The 26,908-nt window shown below is 49.2% G+C and overlaps 1 protein-coding gene across 4 annotated transcripts in view; it reads left to right on the top strand.

Annotated features, from left to right (window-relative positions):
- The window catches only part of LOC149341766 (dnaJ homolog subfamily B member 6-like), a 155,827-nt gene that overhangs the window by 116,170 nt on the left and 12,749 nt on the right, over window positions 1-26,908 (top strand). For 2 of the 4 annotated variants that reach the window (XM_089543940.1, XM_089543936.1), the window contains exons 1-4: window positions 15,951-16,144; window positions 23,185-23,309; window positions 24,811-24,920; window positions 26,126-26,425. In XM_089543940.1, the coding sequence (XP_089400066.1) occupies window positions 23,245-23,309; window positions 24,811-24,920; window positions 26,126-26,425 (475 nt within the window). In that variant the 5' untranslated portion in view covers window positions 15,951-16,144; window positions 23,185-23,244. Of the gene's footprint in view, window positions 1-15,950; window positions 16,145-23,184; window positions 23,310-24,810; window positions 24,921-26,125; window positions 26,426-26,908 lie in introns of those variants that run through there. The other 2 variants (XM_089543937.1, XM_089543939.1) reach the window with 1 other exon arrangement.

Genomic DNA, 26,908 nt, shown 5'->3' with positions numbered 1-26,908 from the left:
CAAGCTGCTTTCCGCCCTCGCATTTTCTCGGCCGAAAGGCGCGCAAAAGTTGCAGGCATGGACAGAAACGGCGTGGCCGCGCTGCCGAGATCACGCGTGGACCCGAAATAGCCGCCGCATGCGTTGCCGCTCCGTGCGACGTCTCGTCCGCCCGCGGCAGCCGAACGGAGGCGTGACTGACCGCCTCTGCCGGGTCTTCTTTTTCTGCTTCTCCTGCTTCGCGAAATCCCAGGGCACCGTCTCGATCGCTGACAGAACAATGGGGCCTCCGCAAAGCACCTCCCTTCCTAACTCACCCACCTGCGCAGTGCTACCGCACTATATATCTTTCTCGGAGGCGAAACAATAATGTTTCGGATTCGGCTCGAGGCTGTGTACGGTGACAGCTCCATGGGGGCTCGCGGTTCGTGCAGGCTGCTCGTTTCATTGCGAGTCCAGCCGGAACCTTCTCCTCATTAAACTTCCCCGCCTTTCATTCTTCTCTCTCCCTCTCTCTTTCATGGTGTGTTCCATCATGGCTTCAAGCGAGGGGATTCCGAAATAACTTCCATATATATTTTCCCTTTTTTTTTTTACAGTGTGTAATCAGACTTTTAGACTGGGGTGATAGGGGAGTAGCGGAGCGCCAGTGCGCAGGCGCAGTACAGTTACGCCCCTCCGGTTATTGTCCCGCGCATGCGCACTCTGTTCTTGGGGTCACTCTATTCTAAATGTCCCTGAAATATAGATACTAACGTGCGTGGTGCTGTGAGTTCTCCTAATCGCCGAGGGGAATGCGCTTCTGCTATGGCTGTCATTTTTACCCAAGGAAGGATGAAAACTCCGAAAGTTTGTTTGTTTTTTCCTTTAATCGTGGTATGCCGTACGGTGCGCATTTCGGGCACAGAAAGTAATGGTAGGGGGTGAAGAAGGGCTCTCTCTAACGTTTCAATATGTCGCCCTTTGTATGATGCGTAATTATTAGCAGAACGAATCACAAAGATGATTTTGCTCGTGTTTAGAATGATTTGCAAGCTCTTCGAGAGGTTCGAATTATGAAGTCGGAAGTCCGGTGGCGGTACTCATTGGGAGTAATTACTCATTGACATCCACCCGAGTGCAGCCATACGGCTACAAAGGGAAACTATACAGCTTTCTCAGAAACTTCGTAGTTAAAGAAAAATTCGCCCTGGTCCGGGGTTCGAGCCCGGGACCACCGCTTCACCGGAGCAGTCGCTCTACCAATTGAGTTAACCGAGACGGCAAGCTTATAAGGTAGGGCGAGAGCGAATTTATCAATAACTCTAAGTGTGAACTATATTGGACCAATGTTTAGCGGAATCCCCCAAGGTGGAGTAGATTACTACTAGAGTAGATCTACTCCACCTTGGTGGATTCCCCTAAACATTGGTCCAAGGGAAGGATTTACATTGTGGGCGATAAAACTGACTATCGCAGTGTAATTTATGGGGCTGTCATTTGGAGGAGGTAAGCCACGTGCGCTTTTTCCCTGGTTTTCACGGTCCTGATAACTTTGTTGAGGAGTACCTATGTTCGGTGCTGATTCGTGTTGGGTACCAGGTGGTGTATTGGTGTCTGTTTGGTGGCAGGCAGATATGGCCTGTCGTACAACCCTTCCTCGCGTTGGATAACCTTTGTGTGTGGAGATTCGCGGAGTCGGAGTGCTGTGTCATGCATGCAATCAGTATTCGCCGCTTTTCTATGGTCTCCACTGTGCGGCCCCGCTTTTCCTGCGCTGCTTTTGCGGTGCTCTCGAAACAAGCACGACACAGGCGTACGGCAGCGACGTCGAGCTCCAGACAGTCGCGCGCGTGCGCATGGACTCGGCTGGCGCGAAATCGCCCGTCACGTACCGGCGACTGGGTGCAGAGGAGCGACCCGCCTGCGCGGAAAGAAACCGCCAAGGCCGTGTACCGGTTCGGATGTGTGCCTGGACGCCTTTATTTCTTCTTTGTAAACGGCCATATTTAGCGATATCTGCATATTGCTGAACCTATTTACTGTCATTTAGTTACGAAGCGTATACAAATGCACAAATGAAAGTCCGCCACTTGCAACAGCGCAACTAAATCTCCTTACGGGGTGTTTTCTTTCTTTATTTATTTTTTTGCATATTACTTGATCGTTAACTTTAGTGGCAGCTCGTTCTTTCCGTGTTTTGCAATTTATCTTGCGTTGCGCTTCAACCGACTGTACACATCGCCACGGTGCCACTTTCGCGGCCTCCGGAGTATTAGCTGCACAAAACATCGATCACTGTGTTTTTTTTTTGCCGCTTGTTACTGATTTAAGCGTGCATATAGTTATACCAGGTGTTTCAGGGAAGCCGGCCACTAACGCCACTAAAGCAACGAACGCGAACCATCAGCTTTCGAACTTCTGATTGGCTCGTGCGAGCTTTCCCCGCATTGCCAAGAAAAGTTGTCTCCGAGCATCCAAAAGGTGAAGAAAAAGAAGACAGTAGGGCCTGTGATGGCACCGGGGCCACTGCGTCCGTGCCGGTGCCAGTGAATGCGGTTGCGGTCAGGAGGAGGAGGGCATCGTAGTGCAGGAAGAATACGCGCAGGCTGCCAGCGGATAAACACTGGTTGCCCCCGAAAGTCTGCTGGGCGTTTAGCACAGCTCCTGCGCTGTTCGGCCTGCAAGGTTTTCCTCTTCCGCTCTGCCTCCTATCATCGAGGCAACACGGTTTCGGGGGGGGGGGGGGGGGGGGGGGGGGGGGGGGGGGGGGGGGGGGGGGGGGGGGGGGGGGGGGGGGGGGTCACAGCGGCGTCCCGCTTCCTTCGATGGAGGTGCCTATTTCTGTAGGGAGTCGCGCGGACCATGCCTCACCGGTGCGTGGATGACCCCCCGGGTCCTTTCCGCTCTTTCCCTTGCGCATTCATTCGTAGGTGGGCAAACGGCGCGTTATTAATGAACCGAATGGGATGTCGTTGTGTCGTCGAGGGTGGAAAGCGCTGAATGAATGGAGGACAGCCTCGTGGCGCATGAGAGAGGGGGAAGAGACAAGCTTTCTTTCGCTGTCAGGCACTTTTATGAGAGGAGGGTTTTGAATCAGTCGTGTGTCATTGCGAGGAAAAGGAGGCGGGAAAGTCAGGGATCACGGGGAGATCAAAGGGTGCGAGTTAAGAAACAAATGGCGCTCACGCACCTTCTTGTTGAACTCCCAATTGTCCGACCCACATGGAGCGAACTTTCGCGGCGAACTTCGCGCGGCAAGCACCAGCGCGGCGGGACGCTGCCGTTCCGTCGCCGTGCTGCTGCCGCCAGGCCGCTGCAGCCGTGATTTCAGTGTTGCTGGTAACAGTGTGTTTCTATTACTCGGCAAAATGCTTCGAAAAGCAGCATTTACAAATCAGATATTATTTATTCAATTGCGACAAAGTGGACGAATTATTCTTTGTGACCCCTCTCTGGACCAAAACCGTTAGCCTGTTTGAACCTCCCATGCTTTCTGACGTCAAATGACGCGTACTGGCTAAGCCTAGCAGCTTTGTAAATCTAGAAGCAATCTAAAAACCTAGCTGGCGCTTTTCATCGCTAAAATTTTGTGGTGCGCGCATCTTCAGACAAAGCGAAAGCTTCGTGTGCCTTTCGTTCGCCGTGAACGTGAGGCACAGTAGCGGCAACGCCGAGTTGGTGGTGAAGCGAAAGGCCCCGCTTCCATCGACGTGTGTCGCCATGGTGTAGAAGCGGGAGAAGTATTCGCATTGGCCGCTTCCGGCGAGCGCCGATGTTCACCCGGTGAACACCGGCTTGATCGACGGCGAACAGCCGCCGGCTGCCGGATGGCCGTTTCCCCAGTTTTTCGCAAAAAAAAAAAAAAATCGTTGGCCTTTACAGTTCGGAAGCGATGCGCGACGGTAGCGGAATCTGCATCCTCACTTCACCTCGCCACCCGATTCTGTGGGTCATGTCCGTCCCTGAACCGAGGAGGCGAGGGCTCCTGTTGACTCGAGAGTGCCTTTTTTTTTTTTTTTACCGTCTTGTTTTCCTGCGCTCGGTTTTAATGTTGTGCGCAGTACAACTCTGCGCCAGGACGCACCCATGACGTTTCCCGAGAGATCATCAGAAACCGCGGATCGCGAGTTGAGCTCCTTCTGTGCCCAGTAGTGAAATGTCGGCGGGGTGCACAAAAAGCGGAACGATGCAAATATACGCGAGCGATTCTGAATGCACTGCGCGCTCATTTTGGGTGCTGCTAACTCGTTTTTATCGTCTTTCATGTCTATCGCCACGAAAAATCTTTTCCATCGAGCGTCGGTACAGATTCCTATTCCACTGAGCTATGAGTCAGAGAAAGTCCGTGTTTAGCGAGTTGAACGACAGATATGAGCCCGTATATGCGGACTGTGAACCATATCCGCGGGAACGCGTGCCTTTACCAAAGCGCGTCTCTGATCCATGCCAGGCGGGAGACACGTATGTGAACGCGGAATCGCTGTGTACCACGCCAAGAAGGAATATAAAGAGTGCTCGGCGGACACACCCGCGCCCGTTCGGCGCAGGTGGCAGGCAGCGCGCATTGCTTCTCATGCATGCGTGCGGTGCTTTACGGTTGCACACGCCCTCCTTGCATCGCGCGCAGAACGTGTGTTCGCCGCACCATAACCCAGAGAGGACTACTCGCATTTATACAGCCCACGCTCCGGCTGTTGTCGGAGTAGTCGAGGGAGCAGGGATCGAGATTTCTTCTTTACCGCCAAGACCCACTGTGTGCGTGCCGAGTGCGTGTCATATGGACGCGTTCAACCCGAGGCGGAACATCGATCATCGCGTTGCCTCTGTTTCCGTGTGTACGTTTTCGCTCGCTGCGAGAAGATAGGTGGCGGGGCGGCGTAGATGTACCGTTGAGACAAAGTTCGGTGCTGAACATGCCCTGTATCTCTTCGCAGGGGACATGATGGTTTGGTTTATGGGGTTTAACGTCCCAAAGCGACTAAGGCTATGAGAGACGCCGTAGTGGAGGACTCCGGAAATTTCGACCACCTGGGGTTCTTTAACGTGCACTGACATCGCACAGCACACGGGCCTCTAGAATTTCTCCTCCAAAGAAATTCTAGCCGCCGCGGCCGGGATCGAACCCGCGTCTTTTGGGTCAGCAGCCGAGCACCATAACCGCTGAGCCACCGCGGCGGCGCAGGGGACATGAACCACAGCCGCCACAGCACTTGCCGTCAGAGCTTAGTCAGCACAGTACAAGGATCACTTGGGGCATTTATTCCCCCACTGTCTGGGTACGGCTACTGAGACAAGTCGTCAAGTGTAGACCGTATACCTCGAGGAATGGAGGTTTTATTTCTGACTTACTGGTTGTTTAACAAGGTGAAAAGTTGGGCTGGTTGGTGCATGATCTTGTGGCGGGAGCAACTCAGCACGAGACAAAGAAGTGCACTTGTCAGCACATGTCAGCACCCAACAAGTTAAGAAGCCTGTGCGCCAAAGTCAACAGCGAGCAAAGAAAAAATCAGTGCAAGAAAAAGCACGTGACAAAAAATGCGAATTGTGTGAAAAGCGTGGTTTATGAAATACCTCTGTCATGCGGACGCACCTACATTGGTCAAACAGGGCGCTGTTTGAATGAACGGCTTCAAGAGCACAAATGATCCCTAAAGGGCGCCATCAGCAGTGAATTAGCAAAATGTTGCAGAGAGCATGAATGTGCTTTGCAGCTTAGCAACACAAAGGTCATCACGTCATACTTTGATCAACGAACCAGGGAGATTGAAGAAGCCTTCAACATCCGACGAAAGAGGACGTATGCGTCAGCATACCTTCGATAGCGTTTCGTGACAGCGAAATTGATGATCTGCGTGCTTTGTCTTAATCTTTTACCACGTGTACATCTTATGTGTTTTTCATGCTTCTGTCCTTTACTTCTTGTACGAGCGATATTCGACGAACGTGCATTAGAAATCTAGTTGTTAGTCAGCGTCGTGTCCCGCCTCTTTCCTCTTTGTCTCGAGCTTAGCTGCTCCCGCCACAAAATACTGGTTGTTTGTTACTTGTCCCCATCACTGTTTCCCTGGAAGGGAAGGCTGCTGCTAAATATTTGTACCTGCAAGAAAATCATCGCGGCAACAGCGCAAACATGGCGGTACCAGTGAGGTTAACGCTGGTAGCTTTCTGCAAATATAAATATATGCAGAGCGCATAGGATTCTCGAAAGAGAGTAGGCATACACGGCCCTCCGACTCCAATGAGTGTTCCCAGTGATTGCTCCCACCAGACATTCTTTTCCCGTGAGAACGGTACAGGCGTACGCGGAACACCTGATCGCCAGCACCTGATCGTTGCCCTCTCGGGGCAACGCACCGCAGGAACGGAGAACTGGCGCTTGCATGGCGGTGCTCCTTCTCGGTTCCTCGAATCCCCCTCGCAGGGGGGACACTCCACGCGGTGGGTGTCATCGCACCGCGCGTTGTCTGACTCACGCGCCGGTCTCCTTCGCACCAATAGTTTGTTCAAATCAAATTTTGTTTCTTCTCAGCCCTGGCGCCGCCTACCGTTGTAAACAGTCGATTCGCAGAACGTTACGGTGAGTGAACGGCCAGCCAGCCTGTCAAGACGCGTTCCGCTTATTTGTTCACGCCGCGATCATGCATGCGTACAGGTGCGGATGGCGTGGTGGAACGACGTGCTAGTGATTCCACCCGGACGCCGCGCGCCGGTCGTCGCCGCACACAGGGGGCGAAATTTCGTTCTGACAAGGGATGGCGCGCCCGCCGTCCGTCCGCCCACGTGTTCTGGTGTGGCTTCCCGGAACGCGCAGCGCCCCGCTGGTCATTTGCCCCGGTGGGGCTGTCACAAAACAAAGGGACGGGAAATCATCGCGCTTCTCCCCTCCTCTTCCTCCTCGCCCGTTCACTTCGGCCGGTCCCGTGCGCGCCGTCCGCACGCATGCATGGGCCGGGGGCTGTTGCAATCGCGGGCAACTACGAACGGACACAAACCATCGCCGCACAGAGCCACATCGAAAGTGCCGGGCTCTCAATACGATAATTGCCACTCCGCAGTCTGGCTCCGTTGGGTAGACTGAAACTAGTGTGTAAAGGCGCGCTCACACTGGCGGGAAAACGCGCAACGCAGAACGTTTTCCGCGCGCCGCTTCCCGCACAAGCCGGTTTTTCTCCCGCAGACAGGCTGCTGTGCCGTCCCGCAGAGCGATGGGTCCGGGAGCTATTTTTCCTGTGCCGCTGACCAGAACAGCCAGCTGGGGCCGACTGTGAACCGTGACGTCGGTCCCAGTTCAGTGACCCCGTCGGCGGAGGCTGCACACGTCCTTCGGGGCACTCGGCGGTTGCTTTGCCAGCATGAACATACGACTTGAGGATTTTGAGCGGTTCCTTAACGCCTCCTCTCTCTACATTCCAAGATAACTACAGCGAGAAAACGCGCGCAGTGTGAGCGTCATTCGGAGGAGCTGCGCCGTTGCGGGAAGTTTCCCGCTAGTGTGAGCGCGCCTGGCAAAGACTCCGCAACTGGCACGATGGCCACATGTCAGGGTAGGTTTTTAAAAGTGAAGGTGGTGGTGGTCGCCCTTCCCAAGCAAGAAATTTTCATGGGAAAATCATGCTGAACCTAATTTTTGTAAATAAAGAAGTGCAAGAAATACATGGTTCAAATGTGACCGCCCCCTCCAGGAGCGACAATACATCCTCCCTTGCGGCTTATATGAATGCATGTCAACGTGGTGTCATTCCAAATGTACTCTGAGCAGAAAATCAAAATTTCTCCGCCTTCTTTTTCAACTCGCGACGGTAAATAAACGACGTTCTGAGCTTGTGATTACTGGGTCCGCTTTCGGTCGTAATGCTGTCTTTTCTTACGGGGAAGAAGAGCGGAAACGGCCGAAAACATCGGCGTCGGATAGCCTCCTATATTTCATAGGAGGTGGGGTTGTGCACACGGCGAAATCCTACCTGGCGTCCACCAGGCTACAAACAATAGGCTTTAGCTATGGCGGGCATACGTCACATGCTGGCCAACGCCCGGCTAGATTTCTAAACCACCCTCTCCACCTGCCCAGTGTCATCGCCCTCCTAAATGTAGCGCCGCTGAGGTTCGGGGGTAAAAACAGAGCCCTTCATTGACGGGGACTCGCGTAGATGCGGTTCCTGCCAAAAAGCCGCCTCTGCACCTGCTCCCCCGTGTCGCCAGTCGCATGCAGCTCGAGCAGCTGTTCTGAAGGCGCGCCGTTGCCGGCACCTGCGCGGGGCCCCAAAACGCCGCCGTCTCTTTTCCTCGTACTCCGCTCCAGGGGCGGCGATGTACGAGCGAGGATGAAAGAACTGAAGAACAAGCGCGGCAAATCGAGCGACGCGCCTCGCGAGAGAAAGTGTGAACGACCGACCGGTGACACTAGGAGGGCCGCGCTCCTGCTTTTAGCCGCGCGCAGCCTGTGAACACCCGTCGCGGTTGTTTGGTGAACATTTTAGAGCCAGTGAGAGAGAGAAGGTTAAAAAGAAAAAAAAAGCGCCTGTGTCAGTTAAGGTTACAGTGTACGTGAAGAGAGGCGGGTGGTCGAAATTTATGCCGAGCTCTCAGGCGCTCCACTCTGCCGCACCATTTATACGTTGTCACAGTGTGTTCATTTTGCGCGGAAAAGTGGGCTGCCTTCGTTTTAATTTCAGAAATTGAAACCGTAGTCTGACCAGAACACTCCTTCTAACTTCCAAGGTCGTCGATTCAGCACAAAGAAGGCTGGTTCAGTGAGCTCTCAAGCGGAGCTAACGTGGCGTCGCCCGGTCGGTCACCTGCGCCGCCTAACCCGGCCCAATGATTGGGTGTAGGGAGGGGTCGTCGTCGTCGTCGTCAGGTGCTACAAGCGCGCGCACTCTTCTTTCGGCGACAGCGTGGGCGCCCCTGCCGCCCGCGGGCTTCCCGGTATGCATGCAAGCGCGGTCTTCTTCTACCCGATCGCTTAGGGGTCAGGAATGCAATTTATACTGCCGCCGGCGCAAACGTCTCTCTGCAGTCGAGGGGAGAGTGGTTTTATGAGCGCGCGCTCACGCATCGGGAGCGAGCGCGGACCCTATTTACGGCCGCGCCAAGTGTTTCCCGGACTGTAATGGGATGTCCAGGCTGAAGCTTCTGGGCACCGCTTCTATTTCTTCGCTCGGACGGGGACCTCGGCCGATCGTCGAACCGCGAGTACTTTGGCCCCTTTTCGCGGGTCAGCGCTGTCCTCGGGCTTCCAAAGTGCCGTCGTGTGAACGCAGTGCCGCTGGGTGAGGCGCCCATGCCGCGCTCAACCTCGGCTCCTATTCCGTGGTCGGCGGCTGCTCACGTTATTTATATTACCATGGACAAATACTTATCTGCCAGGCCTTTCAGATCGTAAGTTATCCTGGCTGACGGGCCGTCTCCAGTGTAGCGCGGCGCGATTAAAATTAGCGAAGGCGTTTTCCGAAATTGGCAACCCATGGCCTATTGTTTTGACGTATCAGTCGAATGCCTTGCACCCGCTAGCCTAGCGTGTGACACGTAGCGTGCAGGTGCGCAGAAGGCTTTCTCTTCTGCTTCGTTCTTTGATTTGCATCCTCCTGTAGTCAGTCTCCGCTGTGCTCGAACTCTCGCGACTTCGGCGGGACGCGACGCGAACTACGCGGTTACTACACTTCTTGGAGCGACTGCTGCTTGGGTCACGGAAGAGCACCAGCGCGGCCACTGACATCCCTCTCCCCGCGCGCCGTTGTCGTTCCACCCGAGGTACACACACGACGGCGGGGGCACGCAACAGATACAATGACTCGATTACTCATCACCGCTCCGGTTGAAACGACCTGCCTCCTCCCCCGCGTCTCCCCTTTCGTTGCCGCTGTGTGAGCGATGAGGAGGTTCGTCAGACCGGGTGCGTGCTTCCACGTATCATCTCGGAAAAACCATACAGCACTGTGAAGGCTCCTGTCGGCGTGAGCTAACCGCTAGCCCGATTTCACCGGCCGTTTTCCCCACGCGAGGAGCCGAGCTCGCTGTGAGCTCAACCAACGTTGCCGTGCCCGTTTCTAAAGAGCCAATTTTTAGCGCTGCCTCGCGCCGCGAGCCACACGCACATCGACACGTACACGGCGCTTCCCGTTCTGGCCTCAAGCGCAGCTTGCTTTTCCATTCGCTTGAAACACTGTAGCATCTGCTATTGTGAGGCCATGCAGCACCGAACGCGTGCGGCGTGCACGATGCGTGAAGACGGTGCGCTGCGGCAGTCGATGCAATTAGGCGAGCTCCCCCACGCACATTGCTGATTGATGACCGTTTCAGTTCCCATAAATTGGTCGCTGCCCCTCCGTACGTGGAAATGCGAGCGGGGGCGGGTGTGGAGGAACAATGGAGAGGCTGGAGGATAGGCTGCGGAACAAGTGCTGTTCCTTTCAGCTCATCTGGCCGCACTTCGCAACTCACTACTTGTAGCCTCGACAGTTTATTTTTGGAAACTTGACTAACTGGCAGCAGAACCGAGATGGCATAAAGTAATCGCGGTTGGAGGACAGATCAGGAGAACGCGGCGGAGGATATGCATCACAACCTCGCTGTACTTCTCGAAATTGCTCAGCACCTCCACAGAATGACGCCTTTCGGCACGTGCGTACAGCAGGCAGCATGATGCCACTTCGGAGGATTATTCTCGTGCTGGAGAGAGAAATCGCAGTCCTGAGAAAAGTCGGTGCGTTCGTGTCAGCGCCTCCGTTTGGCGTGGTGGAAACCAATTTTCGCTCGGGAGACGCCATTTTGTTTCTCAGAGATTGTGCGGACCTCTGGATAGGAACATGGACCTTCGAAATTTCTACCTGAAGTAAGACCTCTATGCCTGGTCATGCTCGATGCTCTCGTGTCCCAGACAGCCGGAATCGCGGTAGTCGCCAAGTTGTCTGTGTGAAACAAAATGGCATAGCCATAATCACCCTAAATGGCGAAGGTCGAAGATCCCCCGCAGTGGGTACGCGCCACTTATCCCTTTTAACAGAGTGGTCCGGAGCGATCCAGTTCGCACTAACGCAGTGCGGAGAAACAGACTGATCGTCGCGATCGCCGGCCGTCTTTCTCTGCCCGCGCGGATCAAGGATTCCGTGGTACGTCGTAGTATGGCGGCTTTCAAATCGAAGCCTTGCTCAGCTATAGGCAAATAATTAGCCCTATGCAGGAGTTTGATGCCGGTCTGATCACGCGTTGTGGAGCCCCCCACATGCGATGGCCTTCCGCCGCACGTATACGCTTAGTCCATGGGATTCTTACCATGTTCGTATTGCGTATTCTTACCTTGTTCACGATCTCCCCCCCCCCCCCCCCCCTCAACACCTTCCGCACTTCGCAGGTAGACCTGCCTCTCTCTGTTACACAGTAATGAATAAAGGCAGTCCCAGTGAAAACATCTCCCTCATCAAAATTTTACTTTCTTTTTCGGAAAGATGTGCAGAAGAACGGCGTAGTGGGGTTTTTCGAGTGGCGTACCGTTTTAATTATTTGCCCTTAATACCGAATGCTTCAACATGAGCTGCTTGATTAGCTTGAGGTTACAGTAGTCAGGCTGGTGATAATGATGACTATTAACAGGTGGTTGTTTCCGTGTTCAGCATGCATAAGCGTGTCATTTATGTCTTGCATCCAAACGGCACGTACCAAGCTTTAGTACTTTCTCTTTTTCTCGCAGTTAGGCAAAAGTAAAAAGAAAGGAAAAATTGACCCCTCGATTAGGGCAAATGGAGCACCCCTCTCCACCCGCCCTGACATGAATTAAGACTCTCTCACTCGCTCACTTAAAACAGAGGTTAAACTTTGCCCTGTCAGTGGATGCTTTCAGTCCGTTCTTCACGGATGTCCGCGGTGTTATCAGCGATATCTCGACGTGTCGCTATAGCCGCGTTGGCGCCGTCCTTCATGTTTGCTCTCCCAGCTGCTCTTTAGGGCTACAAGTCTTATCGAGCTTTTTCCTGCGCCGCCCATGCAGGCGCCGGGATGACGCCACTCTCTGGAGAAGTCTGGCAATAAGCAGATAACGATAAAACTCGCTACAGCCGACGCTGAACGGGTGTGAGCCAAGCGCATCTCAGTGTAGAGCCCGGATCCCTTTGTTGCAGTTTCGTCTGCTCACAAACAACAAAAGACAACCCGAATAATATGTCGCCTGTGTGTTGAAGAAGCCCTGAAACATCTTTCTTTGACATCGCAGTTTCTTTGTCCCTGAAACTGTTCCACTCCACTTGGCAGTGCTGTAGCGTGCTATATAGAGTCCGGTGTGACTCAAGAACGAAGCGGCTTTTCTTTGTCAAAGGAACCCATTCCAGCCAATGGCGTCGGCAAATTCTCATGAACTTGATAGTCTTGCAATGCTGGGAGTGTCAGAGGAAAGGGGATATATTCCTCTCTTTCCATATGGTCGGGGACAGTCCCCTCCCTGCACTGTCACGCCGCCCCTTTCGTTGCCACGCTAGCAGATTCATGAGAATCGGCCGACGCCATTGGCTGGAAGGGGGTCCTTTGGCGGGGAAAAGCCGCTGCGTTCTTGAGTTGTACCCGACTACAGAGTGGTTATGTTGGGAACAGCGCTAATTAACACAGGACGGAGCGAGAACTAGGGGTGTGCGAATATTCGAAATTTTCGAATATAATTCGAATATTATATTTTTAGTATTCGAATTCGATTCGAAATCCAAGTATTCGTGTTGTCTCGAATATTCGACCCGACGCGAATATTCGTATCTGGCCGAATATTCAATGTGAGCACCGGCGTTCATTTCGGTCCACAAGCCCTATTGACAGAGACATAACAACAAGGCGGCGCCCAGAGCAATGCGCATTCCTTCTTCCAATGGCCATTCCGTAGCTGACTGCGCTGGTGAGCTTCTTTGTGGCTATACCTGCGAAGCTGGTATAGTCAGAGCTGTGCACGAAGTACCTCGCAATACGTGCCAGTTCAGTGCCAAGTGAGAGGGCATTTTCTGTGGCTGGAGGAGTCGTTTCAGCCAGAAGGGAATTACTTCTGCCTGACCATGTGGAGCAGCGAGTTTTCCTTCACAACAACCTTTCATGTTCATCCCAGCAACGCGCGTTCGTGCTGATGGCAAGCTAGCCTTAATCAATGCTGTGTACCAGCCATCTTCTCTGATCGTTTAATCATCGATAGTTGAACTGTGATGTTTTTCGGTGCTCAAATAAATGTTTTGTAGTGTATGCGTCTGTCCTTGATTATTCGATATTCGATTCGATATTCGGAGCCAAGTATTCGTATTCGATTCGTATTCGAAGAATTTGATATTCGCACACCCCTAGCGAGAACACAACACAGGCGCTGACTAGCAACTGGCGTTTATTTCAGAAATACAGGTCTACATCCATACCGCAACCCGCAATCAAGATAAACGGATTCAACTTGCTGCGCGCAAAGATGGTGGAGAGAAAGGAACGTGCTGAGCTCATGACAGAAGAACCTTAACTACAGATGAACAATCAAAAAGGCGAACGGGGGTAACAACAGGGTGACCGGGTAAAAACGAACAAGAAAAAACAATAACAAGGGTAAAAAAAAAATTCTAGCTGCTACAGGCGCGCGTCAAGGATGAGATGAAAGTAAGTGGTGAGGTGAATGGAATGTGCTCATTTCGAGAGGAGGAAAATGGGCGGTAAACCGACACTAAAAAAAGGGAATGAACAGGTGAAAAACAAACACAACACCAACAGGAGTAAAGGCACATCGGTGAGGCGGCTGAAATAAACGCCAGTTGCTAGTCAGCGCCTGTGTTGTGTTCTCGCTCCATCCTGTGTTAGCGCTGTTCCCAATTTGATCGTAAACCAACGAGCCCAACTCTCCACTCTACTATAGTGGCATTGAGAACAGCGGGAAACGGGCCTGCAAGCATTGGCTTATCATGCGTAACATACTGCACCTTGTTGATCTAGTCCTATTTTGAAGATACGTTCGTGATCGATGTCGTACTGAAAAAGAGAGAAAAGGGAGAAAAAGAAACCGGCCAGAGATGCCGTTTAATTTTCGGGAACGCAGGAGCCGCGAACTATGGGAAGCGATGGGGATGAACGCGCGATTGGGCTAAGATGTGTGGTGCTTCTGGAGTTTGTACAGATAGTCGTAGTGTTCCCAAAGCTCATGCGCTACTGAGCCCGTCCAAACTACGAACAGCAACTTTAACTTTGCTTTCTTTCCATTCCTTTTTTTCTTTTTCGTCACTACTGGGCGTATCTCTCTGAAATACACGCAAACAAACTAACAAAAAATGCGTGCGCCATGATAGTCATTGGAAGGATACGCATTGCGGTGTATAGGCGGAGAAAAATGACCCGTGAGCGTCTGAGCGAGTAAGAAAACCCGCAGCAGTGAGCTATCACACCGCGCACCCTGAAGGATGCGGCCTTCCGACATGCGGATGCGTTCACCGTCTCCGGAGACAATAGGACTTAACCCCCCCCCCCCCCCCCCCCCTTCTGCCGCAGTTCCACGGGTGTGTTATAAGCGAAGGTGAAAAAAAAAAAGGGGGGGGGGGGGGGGGGCGAAATGGGTTCTAATCTCTAGGCTGGCTTTCTCTAAGCATGGCGCCTCCCTTTCCTGGCACGCCATCGGAAGCGGCGCAAACGAGGGCAATGCCCTCCGCACCCGATCATTACACAAGAGAGAGGAAAAAATAAAAAGAACCGAACCACGTGGATCACGCGCCTGTAGTGAGCGTGCTTTGCACGTTTTATATCCTTCTCGTGTCCTCTTTCAACGGAAGAAAAGTGGGGCTAAAGTAAATAATCATTACTCATTCCCCTTTCACAGATGCCGTGTTGCTGCACTGTGCTCTGTAATTCTGCAGGCTCATCTCGACTTTCGAAGTGTCAGCCGTTATCATGCTTCGAGGACGAAGTCGTATTCGTACTTTGCTCTTTATTACAGTTGGGTGCGCTAAAATCAGCTCTCGGAGAACTTTATTGACTATATATTAGCTCCATGTTTACAATGACTGTGTATACGTATAACGCACATGAAAGTTCCGTGCCCTCTACGCCTTTCGAAAGTCCCTTTAAGAAAATGACGTTCTCGTGACTTCATGTGCTACGCGTCACTAGGCTATTTTTTAGGCAGTGATTATACCCACCAAATTGTCGATGAATATTTGCGGAGCACCGGCTCTACTCCATTGTGTGCTTGGGTTCTGTAAGCAAAGGCCAATCTACGATGACCATGCGCTTCGGTGGCAACAAGGTTTTCGCGGGTCATTAAAGAGTATACGGCTGGTGAGCTGAAATATATACGTAGCTGAACTTCAACCGTGGGGGTTCCCTGGCTCGTATTGCACATGCCACTTGGCTGCGGTAGTTCGTTCTTTTTAAAAGGATGCCCGCGCTACCTTTTTGTATGCGCATGAGCAACAAGGTTCTTACATCAGCATCAAACTTGAAAAGGCATTAACACCCCCGGAGAACTGCTGCAGGAAAAGAAAAAAGTATGCTTGATAATACCTGAGGATTAAAGTAATACCCTTAGTTTTATTTGTGCCTATACCAGGGCACATATGTCACCGGTTTGAAGCAAACGCAGCGATTTCTCGCTCTCTGGAGAGCTTTCGTCATTGTTTTCTGTTCTCGAGAGGAGTACGCAAAATGCTTCCGTCAGTGCGCGCGGCCGACCGAAGAGCGAGGCAACATTTCGAAACCACGGGAGCCAAAAAACCACCGCCTCGCGCTCAACGGGGAAAGTTTAGAGGCGCTTTCTTGTCGCTGTTTCCTTCGTTAAATCGTTCCGCAACCTGCAACCGCGTTTCACGGGCTACAAAATTGGCCCATGACAAGGCAGCTGCCGCCCCAGCGAGCGGGGAGCAAAACACATCGAAGGAGCAACGAAACGACCCGAAGAGAGGGCCCGTGTTGAGAGCGGAAGGGCAGGAAATACGTCACGAAAGGAAAGGAGGTGGGACAGCCCTTTCTGCCCTTCTCCTCGCCTTCTTCTTTGTCGTTCATCTGTTGCGCGCGGTGCACTCTGGGATAGGGCAACCTGCCGGCTGGCTGGATTGTTCGCGGCGCTGCGCTGGCTGCTGCGTCGGTTGCGTCTGCTCTCGTTGGCTTTTCTGGTGGCCGTCTCGCGCTGGTGTGTTCCGCGTGTGCTTGTGTGTGCGTGGCGTTCCTTTGGATATAACTGCTGCCACTGCCGGAACAGGTAAGCTGTACTTCCTTCACAGCTGTTCGTCCAGAGGCGCAGCTTGCCCGGTGTTGTTACCTCCTGTCTGTTTTTCTCCTCTTTTGGGGACGAAAGCTGAGTTTCAACAGCCCCCGTTTGACGCGCAGCGCCTGCATCCACTCAAGGACGGCTCCTAGCGAGCGCGTCAGGCCAGTGTGGGAGGCAAACGCCAACATCTGTAGAGATTTTCTCCCCGTCCCGGGGTTCAGCGTTGCTTTTCTCTCGTACCGTCCTGTCCAGTCTAGGCCTAGCCTTTATGTATACTACAGAGCCGCGGACGCTGAACGGACTTTGAAACCGTTATGTCCGGTGCAGTGCGCACGCTTGTGGGACCTAAGCCGAACCCATTGTCTACGTTGTGAGGCCCCTTGTCACTACGCGACGAGCTCTTGCTGCTGACGGAAACTGTTGCGGGCGGAAAAAGCGTTCCAGCAGCGCGCCCGTGGATTTTTAACTCGCAGGAGACGCGTGTGTGCCCCTGCTGCGTCGTTTGTTCGTTGATGGTAGCACGACCTCCTGCTGCTTATACCCACACGCCAGTCCGTTTTCACCGTTTGTGTGCATCCCGAAGCGCGTTCCCATAGTTTTTAAAAGCGCTTTCCCGCTGTTTGAGCGGTGCTATTCGCCAAGCCTGCTGCACTGTTCATTTGTCTGTTTGCTTTCCTGGAGCGTGTATACCGTAAACTGGTGCTGCCGTTTCAGTCGTGCTTTCGCACATTGCAGCAGTCATTTTCGCCTCCTGGCTTTCCTAACTGCGAGGCGCGAATGCTAACCTCTGGGACCTAACCAAGAGGCTGCGCGGCAAGGAAGTGTGGGCCGTCACGCGTTGGGTGGGTAGACGTCAACCCCACGTTTTTACGAACGTGGGAACTGCAGTTGGTTAACGTAACATGTTCTTTTTGTTAATCCTTGCGCCATGCCTTTTTTACTTACCCACTCACTCGGCGTTCATCACAAGAAGGAATGGAGAAATACTTTCTAGCTCAGACGAGATAGTGGGGGAGGGACGTGCCTTGTGGGGATAGATTTCTCACAGGCTGTGAGCGTGTGTAGTTGCATCTGGTTCATTCGAGCGTAGCACTGTCGGGGCGGATCGAGCCCAGCATTCGTGTCTGGTAGTGCTACTACAGTATGTCTACTTCGCGGGACCGGTGTGGCGCCGTCGGCGCGCCACTACCGTAGCTTCTAGAACACTGCCCTAGCTCTTGTAGTAGAGCTGGCTTCTAATTGTTGAAGGCGTGCTCTTCTTGATGCGAAACAGCTGCTGCCGCTTGCACACGCCACGTATCCGGCTGGGCCGCTACTGTCTGAAGCGAAGAAATATATCGCACAAGTGCTGAAAGCACTTCCGTCACATCGTTCTGCTAACGGCTGCGCGAATTATACATTGAAATCCTCGCGCGCATGAGAGCGACATGCACAAATCAGCATTCGCAGTTTAAATCCAATTTTAAGACTGGTTAACAAGTCTCCCATAATTTCGGGAGTTCGCTCGCATTATGCTGTTAAGTGCTTGGTTGACTGATACGAACCCATAATGGGGTTATCTGGATTTCAACTTCATATCTCTAAAAGTAGTGAATATTTTATTGCGACATTTTGTTTGTTGATTAGTTATCTCTGGCCTTAATGACATGTAATTTTTTTGTTGCACAACTTTTTACCCTCTGTAGTTGAGCATCGAAATTTAGGCCGAGGTACAGAATTATATTTAGTACCGTTTCTTACTAACAAAAAGTAATATGCCCATTAAATTTTGCCCCTGAATTCCACTTTTTGACTGCTTTAAAGTTGAATCCCCCCAAAATGTGGGCTTACACTCCATCATGCCGGGAAAAGACTATTGCTCTCTTGTCAAGGACCGTGAGAGATGGCCCAACTTTTTTTCTTTCACAAGCACAAAATAGTTCTAGAAGTTGAGAAATACCCACACCAAGCAGTAATTTATTTTAAGCTCAAAGTTTCGACACCAACTCGGTCCCTTCCTGAGGAGCGACTGACAGGCAAACAGCAGCAGGGAGCGGGCTTCGCTTTTCCTTTGCTGTCACATAGTGAAGCCCATTAACACGTTCACTGTATTGTGGATCACCGCTGGGTCACATCATTTATTCATGCTCTGCGGCCACAAGTATTGGGTCACATGATGAAGCTATGCGCCAGATTTTATTGCGAAGTGCAAGGAGGAGGATCTCACATTAAAATTAGTCCTACGGCTTAATTGTGTGACCCGGTATTCGTGGCCACAGAGCATGGATAAGTGACAAAACCCACATGTGACTCACGACGCAGTGAAAGTGTCAACGTACCCTCCGCGTATGTTAGTGCCCTTCGCCACGTGATAGCAAAGGGAAAGCAGGGACAGAGTTTGTCTCGAAATGGGCTTAAAACAAAAGTATTATTTGTGTATTTCTCAATTAAATTTCAAACTCTACCAGATGGACTTCAGTAGATGTTCTCATTCGGAACTAGTTTCCACAAAAATAAAATTAGGTTGAGTATTGACAACAGATTTAAATGTCCTAAAATTTCATCGCAATTAGATGAGTAGCTTCTAAGCAAACTTGCATGAAAGCTCAGAACATCTAAAAAATCTCATCCTTAGAAATACTTTTCCTCATTTAGTACAATAGTATAAAAGGCACCATTGTAGTTCTTTATTTAAAAAGAAGTACAGGTATAAGGTACATAAATTAATTAGTACAGAAGGAGGTCCCAAAGGAGAAACTTCCAGGGTATAAATAGGGCAGATAGCAACTACATAGCGGAAAACAGATACAATGGGAATTAGTAGTCACAACAAAAAGTTTAAGGATGTTCAATTTTACAAACACATTTAAAAACATTGTGAAAAAGGGAACACTATACTATAAACACATACTGTAGCATTAAAAGCTGTACGCAGTAGATATAGAGGATAATTTGATGATTATGGGTAGCGATTTTCAGACAGTGATTGCTGGAAATAAAGTGGCCTGTTTCCCATAATTAGTTTTGACTTTTGGAAGTAAGAGATTGTGTTGTTCTGAGAATCTAGTGCTATTAACGTTAAACAAATGTGGAGCAGTGAAGATGGGGATAGTAGTGCTTTTGTGACAGGCGTGATAAATCAATAAGCCTAGTTTCAGTTGCAGTGAACAAAGGAGAGGTAAAATATTGAGTCAGAGGTGTGCGGCTAATGGACTGGCGCTAATGGATCAGTTGCTGTGATTCAAAACTGGATTTTGTTCACTTCCATCATTGCGGTAAGCCATAGCATCACAAGTCTGTCTTCAGGCTGTTAGTATTAGTAGTGGCTTATTGTAAAAGATATAAGGAGGAAGGAAAGATATTGCACGATGTGGCGGTTCCTTTCTTAAGCACCCGAGCTGCGGCTGTTGGAAATAAAAAGGACAGGGGGAGGATAGTAAGGAGAACTACAGAGAGGAATGGACAGAGGGCAGCTCTGTTCACCGGTTACAAAATACAAAAAGGTGAACCAAGTTTGCACTGCTCACACTTGGAATACCCGGGCACCGACATAAAAGCACATTGTAGATACATAGTCGCGCGCATGTAACGTCACGTCGAAAATTAACTGCACAGCACACTGCAGCACCAGATAGCTGGTTCAGCGACAGTGTCCTACGTTCTGCCATGGAGGAATTTGTTGAGAAGTCCTGGTTATGACAAAGCCTGAAACATTGGCAAGTGACGGAGGATAGCTATTCAAATGAAGTCTTGATGAGCTCGCTCCATCTTCATTGAAACTGTCACGTGGGGCATTTTAACTGTTCCGTTACGACGGGAAAAATGAGTTTTCGATAGGTTTGAGATTTTTTTTCTGCAAAATATGTGTTGTAAAAAAAAGCGAAATTTGCACGAAAATGATGGCAAAAGAGCATGCTTTCAGAAGACGTTGCTTTCAGCACAAATACTTTGCGTGAATATCGTGAAAAAAATTGGCAAACACACAAGAAAGTTCGAACTTTAGAAAAAAATGTATGTCTTGGAGAATAAAAATTAAACATTCTGGAATATACAAAATGTTCATTTGTTAACAAGCCACCAAAAGTTTGAGTTATGACACAAAACCGTTTTGAGCTAGAAATTTTTTCCTCTCAGTACGTGAAAACAGCGATTTTAAATATGTTTGATGTAAATTTTTCAGAGCAGGTAAAAAATTTTCATAGTAAAATGTAATATATAAAAATATGGCTTGACAAACATACTTTTTGACATTATCAGAAAGCAGCAAGAAGAATTTCAGAAGCACAGAAAGTATATCCAGCATACCATTTGTGACGATGTACTCACATGAAAATTACAAAAGGTAGTGCAGTGGCACCTCCGTATAGTGGTTAGGTAAAAAAACTAAAATGGTTCGACATAGCCAAATTTGTATTATAGAATTTCTCTTAAAAACTAACGCTGGAGAAGCAGAATTTAGCGAAAGTACAGCAGCTGAGAGATACTTTTCCGTTGTTTCATTACCATTTCGAATCCACTCGCATCGATTGAAGAGGCCGCAAAAAGCAGAGCAACAAATGTGAGCTAGGTTGGCTTCTCCGCGAAGCATTGCAGCATGTGATGGCAGCAGGTCAAATGCCAGCTGGGGTGGCTTCCTCACATTGCAGTGGTGTTGTGTGAAAAAAAATTGGAGGACACACAAGCTCCGTCTTGAGGGGATGACCCACTAGCATAATGGGTTAATTGCCATATGTGCAGAAGATCATTCTCAGCTTTGCATCCATAGATCGCTGGGAGTCCTCATACCCCTCCTGGCGTTAGTGGTGCAGCAGTTGAGTGATGCGCCACTGCCCTGCGATGGCAGGTGCTCCCAGTGGTGGGCATTGTGCGCACCAGTTTGCTCCTCCTGAGCGACCAGTCATTAACTGCCACAGTGGGCAGGTTATGATGACACAGCAAGGTCACGTGGCCCACCTGCCAGAGTCGTGCCGTGATTTTTTACTCGCAGCGCCAACAACGCGTTGCGGGAGTTTCTGGGTAACAGGGCCTGTAATGCTATCGCGTTAAAATTGGATGCCATGACGAAAGTTGTTGCCATGGTCACCACCTCCGCTCTGTGACAGTCGACATGAGCAGAGGATGGCTACTGGAAAGTTACTATCATGACCGAACGTCGTTGGTTCCGAGGCACTCGGGTACAAGAGACACAAATGTGTGCTGACCACCTCGCTACCAGCTGTTCTCGCTATTATATATTTTGTGGCACTGCTGGCGCAAGTGAGATAAAGCTTAAACCATGCAGGTAACGCTAGTAGTACATAAATTAATCTTTAGGTTATCTTCTGGGCCGAAATGGCACTTACCAGTTTTTGGATATGAGACCCCGCAGTGCAAGAAAGTGCTGGAAGGTACAGCTTGCGATTTTTATTTTTCTTGTCATTGGGATGGTTTTTGTTTGAAAGTGTTGCAGTGGCTTCTGTATTTGCTACAGCAGTAGTCGGAAGCTTGTGCAGTGTACATCCTATGTGTCCATGTGGCTTTCAGGAGGCAGTCCCCTCCAGTTTTTTTGGGCGTGTTGTAACTATTAGAAACTAGGGTTCCTTTTGCTTGTTCTGCACTCTCTCAATGCGGAACTGTTGTGCTGCTCAAAAACAAGTTCCTATGCATTTGATTCTACCAGCTACCGTGGCAGTAGGTTGCGCATTGGTGTGCTATCTGTTACTTGGTTTTATTGTTACCTGGTTGTTAACCTTGATTAGCTGTGCCATTAATTGCCATTTGTAAAATACACCCACTGAGGATGTGTTGGTGCCTGCCACGGGTGCTAAATTACACGCGTGCTGTGGGCTCATGGCTGCTCCTGGCATTATAGAAGTGCTTGCACTCAGTAAGGTCTGTCATTTCTGTAAAAAGGAAGGAGCAGGGTAGCAGGAGAATCGTTTGTTTTGCTTGCAATATATGATGCCTACATGCCACTGTACGGGCACTGCTGCACACATCCACGGCAAGTGCTGCATAAGTTCATTGTGGCATGCAGTGTCCACTGTAGCTTGGTTTATTTGAGTGACTGTGGGGTTAGTGAATACAGTGGTGTTTGCAGGGTGCATGTGTGGTATTGTTCTAGCCATCATTGAATATGATGCTGTTCGCACCACTCGTGAAAAAAAAAACATCTGTCCAAAAACTCTGTTGGCTTGAACTAGCTATTTCAAGTTGTCAGATAAAGTGAACCTCAGTTTGAGGAGGTGCCCTTCGCTTATCTAAGTGTGGGTTGTGGTACACTTGTCAGGCCACTGTCCTCTGATGCACCAGCAGCACCTAATGACATTGTTGATACATGCAATTTTTAAAAATCAAGCAAACTGGAAAAGAATACTAGCAATTAGAGCAGCATATTATATAGATATATTTCATTCTATGGTTCACATTCTCTCCTACTGATTTGCTTTACGATTAGCGTAATGAAAATAAATGGTGGTAGTGCACTAATCACTGTATAGTCCTGCGTCACGTCATCAAGGTGGGTGATTAGTTGGATTAACACTTTGAACTGCTAGGGAATGTATTTTGCATTGTTATAACAATGCATAACAATGCAAAAAAAAAACAATGCATTTTGCATTGTTATAATTAGTATTCCTTTGTCCTTAGTTATCTGTACTGCAAGTGCAGTAGGCCTACATTTGCAACACAACTTTTCACTGGTACCGATGTGGCCAAAAAATGAACACTGCTTTTTGTGTTGAGGAATGATTGTACATTACACATTGCACATTAATATATGCACAAAACATTGTCTAGTCATATTCTGTGTGCTGTAGTTCTGTGTTTTAAAAACTGCACAAAATATCAGATTATTCAGTATTGGCCACCAATAGTTATAGATAAATGTGTTTGGTTATTGATTGCACATTTTTTTGCTACAATCTATTTACATGTAGGCCAGTTTCTCCAGGGATTTGTGGAGTAATTTGTAGTCCATTCTGTTGAAAGCATATCTCTGTGAGTGTGTGTTTTCAGGTCCTAGTAAAAATGATTCTATATTGAAAAGAATTTTCTTTCTTTCTGTGCAGGCTAAACTGGGTGACATTTTCTCCACATCTGTTCAGCCTTAAGAGTAGACAGCCAGAGACATGGTGGACTACTACGCAGTCCTCCTTGTCTCCAGGAGTGCCACCACTGATGACATCAAGAAGGCGTAAGTTTGAATTGGTGATGCTTTTATTGTTTCTTGTTCTGCCAGACTGTATTGTAATGATGCCAGCTTTCTGCCATTCTAGTGCATATTCGTATGTCATTATTCAACCTCTTGGCCGGGAATGATGGGGCAGAGGAGTGTATGGCTTCTGCAGTTAGTCTACCTCTCAAATCCTTTCCTGCTGGTCAGATTTGAAGGGGTGGTGGAGAATTAGTCTTGAACATATTCTTTTCATCATGGACAGTCCAGGCAAAATTTTTTAAGTCTCTGTCGTGTGGGCACGTTCAGTCCTTAGTTAAAAATTGATCAGCTTTAAACATTTCAGTGCAGTGAAAACAAACAGCTGGGGTACTGCCAGGCTTGCTGCTCCTATGTGTTCTTACTACCGTAGTTCGATGCTTCTATGCAGCATACCATAGTATATTGCATTTTGCATACGAATTTCGTGTTACGTATGCAGATTTATGCTGGCAGGGCACTGAGATCATCTTGGCTTAAGCCTAGGTACACTGTCAAGTGTATGGAACGCAGTGCAGGAATCACGGGTCATTCAGTGTGTCTTGCCCACATGCAGAGAACTTTCGACACATGCGCACAGGCGCAGCGCTGTACATCAATCTGTGTATATCTTGCATATTTTATACATTGTCGCCCTACCCCTGTTCTTTCTGTCGCTCCCCTCATTCTCAGCTGTCCTCTCCCTGTTGATAGCAGATGCTGTGGCTAGCAGCATCAACCAAGCATTAATAATAATAATAATAATCAGGTGCAAACCTGGCTACAAACTCTAAAAAGGAAGGGAGAGCAATACAAACAGTGCTGCTGTGGGAAGTTCTGCATTCTGGTCACCTTCAAGCTGAGGGGTGTCGCGTGCCGCACAATACTAGAGCTCCACAAAGCATTCTCATGTAAGGTCAATATGAAGGTGGAGCCCTATCACGCCATCACAGCGCCGACTGCGCACTTTGGAGGCATCTTTGTAAAAACGAAACTTCTCTCAAGTGCTCTGCCTTGTGGCACAAGTGCGGGCAACCACTCTTGGGAGCACTTAAGCAAGCAGTTCTGTTCATGGGCTTCAGAAACTTCAGTTGCATCATGCCAATTCCACTTCGCGGAAAAGTGCGTCAGACACTGGAGAATACAACCTCTCGAATGTCTCAAGTATGGACTTGCATTGTGGCAGTGTCTTTAGTTGCACATTGGCGGTCGGGGCTTCGTTGTTCAACCAATGCAACATTCAAGCCTTTTTTTTTTTTTCTATTCCCGTTCCAAATGCTAAGGGGTCAACCTACATGACGTACCAACCAATATGCGAATGAAAGCGATACTTACTGTTTCTCAGCCAGATTCGTAAATGCTTGTGTAGCCATATTTGCTATCCTCATCAATGCCGCTGAAGCATTGGATGCGGGTAGCTTTCTTGAGAAAAGTGCTCAAGCCTTAGCTAACTTGCAGGTGTGTGTTGTGCATATGTAAATTTGTGCATTAATACTTTGTGCAGGTACAGAAAATTGGCCCTGAAGTGGCATCCAGACAAAAATCCAGAAAAGAAAGAGGAAGCTGAGCGGAGATTCAAGGAAATATCTGAAGCCTATGAAGTTCTTTCAGATGGTGAGTGTGGCAATAACTGTATGCTAATGCACTTGTGGTGGATGTGACAGATTTTGCAGCAGTGGTTACATTGTGAAGTAGCAAGCTGTGGTTCAGAGCTATGTTTTTGTTTGTTTCCGTTGCATTTGCCTGCGTAGCTGTCATGATGATCAGTTTGATATTTGCAGTTTTAACAACACACTGGTTATGCAAATTACTAAAAGCAGACTATAAAGCTTGTGTGCTTTTATTGCTCAGTGCAAACAACGTGTAATGGAGATGTCGAGTGTTTAAGGAGGGAAGAGGATCTTGGAAAGAAATTTTCACTATTGAAGGCACAATTATGAAATCTTTGGAGAACGTGTTTTAGCATGCCGATTCAAAATATGTCATTTAATTTTATGTACAACAGGTCCTTATGCACTTACGCAATATGTTGTGTAACTATTTGCCAAGAGCTTTCAAGAAATTTTGTTGCAGGGAGCTTGATAGAATGCATGCCATTGGTTTCAGGAACAGGAACAAATTTTCTTCCCGTTAGTGAAGTGGCAACTTCAGAACCCTGTTACTTAACTTCTATGATAGGCAGGATAATGGATTTACCTTTTTTGCATAGCTTGACGTCAAGAGAAACCAATGGCATGCGTTTTAGCAAGCAGAAAGTTACACAACATATTGCATAAGTGCACAAGGACTTGTTTTACATAAATTAAATTGCATATTTGGAATCGCCACACAAGAATGAATACTCCCTGGTGATTGCATAAATGTGACTTCATTATTAAAATTTTTTTAAGGCCAGCGTGGAAAAAAAAAATAGTGTGGCTGTTTCCAGTAAGTCATGCTTAAAATACTACCTGGTGCACAGTGCGCAGAGTTTAAAACAGAATTTTCAGGTTCCTAAGTTCAGCCCATACTTACACATTATTTGAGCACAGGTGAAGGCCAAGGTGACATGTGCAGCTATACTTGCCAAGATTCAAGTAGTTGTCCTGTTAAGTACTAGTGAAGGCAGTCACGTGAAGCTCTGCTGTGTTTTACCAATTGAGTTACCCTGCTTGTGGATGCTGAAACACCTCCTATTCATTGAAGCAGAAGACACCAGGAAATCCTCAGTATTCAGGCCTGCCGTCGTGAAATCATGAGACACTGTGTAGTTGGAGAAGAATTAAATTCAGTCTTCCTTCTCAGCCGTTCTGACAGTGGATTGGCACTCTTTCCGGCAGACAAAAAGCGCAAGGTGTACGACCGGTACGGCAAGGAGGGCCTGAATGGCAGTGCTGGTGGCATGCGACCCGGTGCACGGCACAACCACCACCACTTCAACGGCGGCATGGGTGGAGTGGGCAGCTTCTTTGAAGATGGTTTTGCTGCACCTTTCTTCAGCTTCACCTTCCGCGACCCAGAGGAGGTGTTCCGGGAGTTTTTTGGCACGGACTCGTTCCACATGTTCTTTGACAGCCCATACTCATCCAGCAACACGGGTCGCCAGCCGCCGCACCACCACCTCAACCAGACCAGGCATTGTGAGTATACGGCACTGCTTCTTTTGCTGCGGCTTAGCGAGTCTAGTGTTTGTGTAATCTGGCAGCTAAAAAGCCCGTGAGCAGCGTTGGTTACACATATGCAGGAAGCAGCATCTAAGCTTGTACCTTGCCTTTGAGAAGCTCATCCAAGCCTGACAGAGCCGACTGAGGGAGGTCGATATGATATTCATAATTTGTTGCAAGAAACAAAAAATGATGCTGACATGCAGTGAGTGGAATTTACGCTTTTTATCTTGGGGCTACAATTTGTAGCACACCAAGAGTTACGAAAAGAAGCCGTCTCTTTGCAAAAGCAACTGTCCCTGAAGTGAGCTTCCAGTTATTTCATTTCACATATGACTGTCTCGGGAGCAGCCTGTGCATTGGATAATTTGATTGGGTCTAGCAGATAAATTTAATTTTTATGGGGAAGGTCCTTGTTGGATAATTTGTGTGATGTGCAGTTGAATTTTGGGTGCAATC

The sequence above is a fragment of the Amblyomma mixtum genome, chromosome 5 (genome assembly GCF_055824585.1).
Source record: "Amblyomma mixtum isolate Tamu chromosome 5, ASM5582458v1, whole genome shotgun sequence".
Classification (NCBI taxonomy): Eukaryota; Metazoa; Arthropoda; class Arachnida; order Ixodida; family Ixodidae; genus Amblyomma; species Amblyomma mixtum.
This window is presented reverse-complemented; position numbering and strand designations above follow the sequence as displayed.